This window comes from Bombina bombina, chromosome 5 (genome assembly GCF_027579735.1).
Source record: "Bombina bombina isolate aBomBom1 chromosome 5, aBomBom1.pri, whole genome shotgun sequence".
Taxonomy (NCBI): domain Eukaryota; kingdom Metazoa; phylum Chordata; class Amphibia; order Anura; family Bombinatoridae; genus Bombina; species Bombina bombina.
This window is the reverse complement of record NC_069503.1, coordinates 143,824,682-143,825,948: the sequence shown is the minus strand read 5'-3', so window position 1 is coordinate 143,825,948 and position 1,267 is coordinate 143,824,682. Positions and strand designations below refer to the sequence as shown.

The window sequence follows — 1,267 nt, the reverse complement described above, 5'->3', positions numbered from 1 at the left end:
ACTAAATTATCCAGCAACCTGAAATCCTTGAAAGGAAAAATCTCTCTATCTTTACAAACAAATCAGTCTTGTAGAAGCTGTAAATTATAAAAAGACCTACCTTGTGTATAGTTACTGTATGTAAAACTATTCGTACAATATGTAATGTATTGCTGCCATATCCCAGGACATACTTGAAAACAAGAGAAATCTCAATGTATTTTTTTTCCTGGTAACAATTTAAAAAAAAAAAAATGTTGGATATCTCTCAATTGTTAAGCTGATGTTGCGCTAAAAAAGGGTGCACTAAAACGATGATGCACAAGTAGCAATTAACGCTCAAGAGGGAATGTAAAATGACGCTCCACTTGTAATCTAGCCCAATATTTATACATCAATTTAAGACTTTTATTTAAAGCATGTAACTTACACCATTGTCTCGAAATAGACAGTGCTCAGGAGTTTGGGTCTCTGATTTTAGACACAATGTCTCTTTAAGGGTAAACTGGATTTCACGTAAATCTGAAGACACGTCCTACAAAGAAAAAGATTCAGTACAGGAAATATAATTAGTAGGTAAAAGTTATTGCTGAAATTTCATAATATATCCAAAACTATAAAAAAAATCGGCCACAAAGATGACTGATATGAACAAAATTCTCGATTATATACAGTCATTCATATTTGTATCAAGTTGGCACTTACTTGGAGATATTTAGAATCATCAGGGAAGGGTAAGTAGACAGCCTCTTCATTGGATCCCATATTATAGTACTCAGTAGCAATAACCACAGATGATGCATCTTGCTTTGTCTGAGCATTTTCTGGTGAAGCTTGAGAATTAATTACAAAAGACACTGAAAACAATAACCACATTTTTTTAATTTGATCCATGATCAGAGTATTCATTAATTTGTCCAAAAAAAAAAGAGTTTTGACACTGAATGCACGGGTTGCTTTTATACTTTTCATGTATTGCAATAGGTAGCTGTGAATAATAATACAAGTGGAAGTACATATAATTAGACTAGAAAATAAGGACTTTCATGGTTTTAAAAATGATTGTATTGCAGTATGATGCATGGGGAACTTTTGTTTGCTGTTAAATGTATTCAAATCCAGTAAAATTGCTAAACATGTAAATATATAGGTCGAGATAACATTTCCGGCACAAGCTTCAACGAATCTGCTGAAACCTGTGCCGCCCGTAATTTCACCCCGCACATCGGGGTATCACATATACGGCACCGGCAGTTTATAAAGTGCCGTAAATTGGATAAACTAGCGA

The 1,267-nt window shown here is 33.7% G+C and overlaps 1 protein-coding gene across 1 annotated transcript in view; it reads right to left on the bottom strand.

Annotated features, from left to right (window-relative positions):
- Window positions 1-873, bottom strand: part of LOC128661398 (cathelicidin-related peptide Pt_CRAMP2-like) — a 12,440-nt gene extending 11,567 nt beyond the window's left edge. Inside the window, exons 1-2 of the mRNA XM_053715655.1 lie at window positions 685-873; window positions 410-514 (exon numbers count right to left, since the gene is read on the bottom strand). Coding sequence (XP_053571630.1) covers window positions 410-514; window positions 685-873 — 294 coding nt within the window. The remainder of the gene's footprint in view (window positions 1-409; window positions 515-684) is intronic.
- Between the last annotated feature and the right edge of the window lie 394 nt (window positions 874-1,267).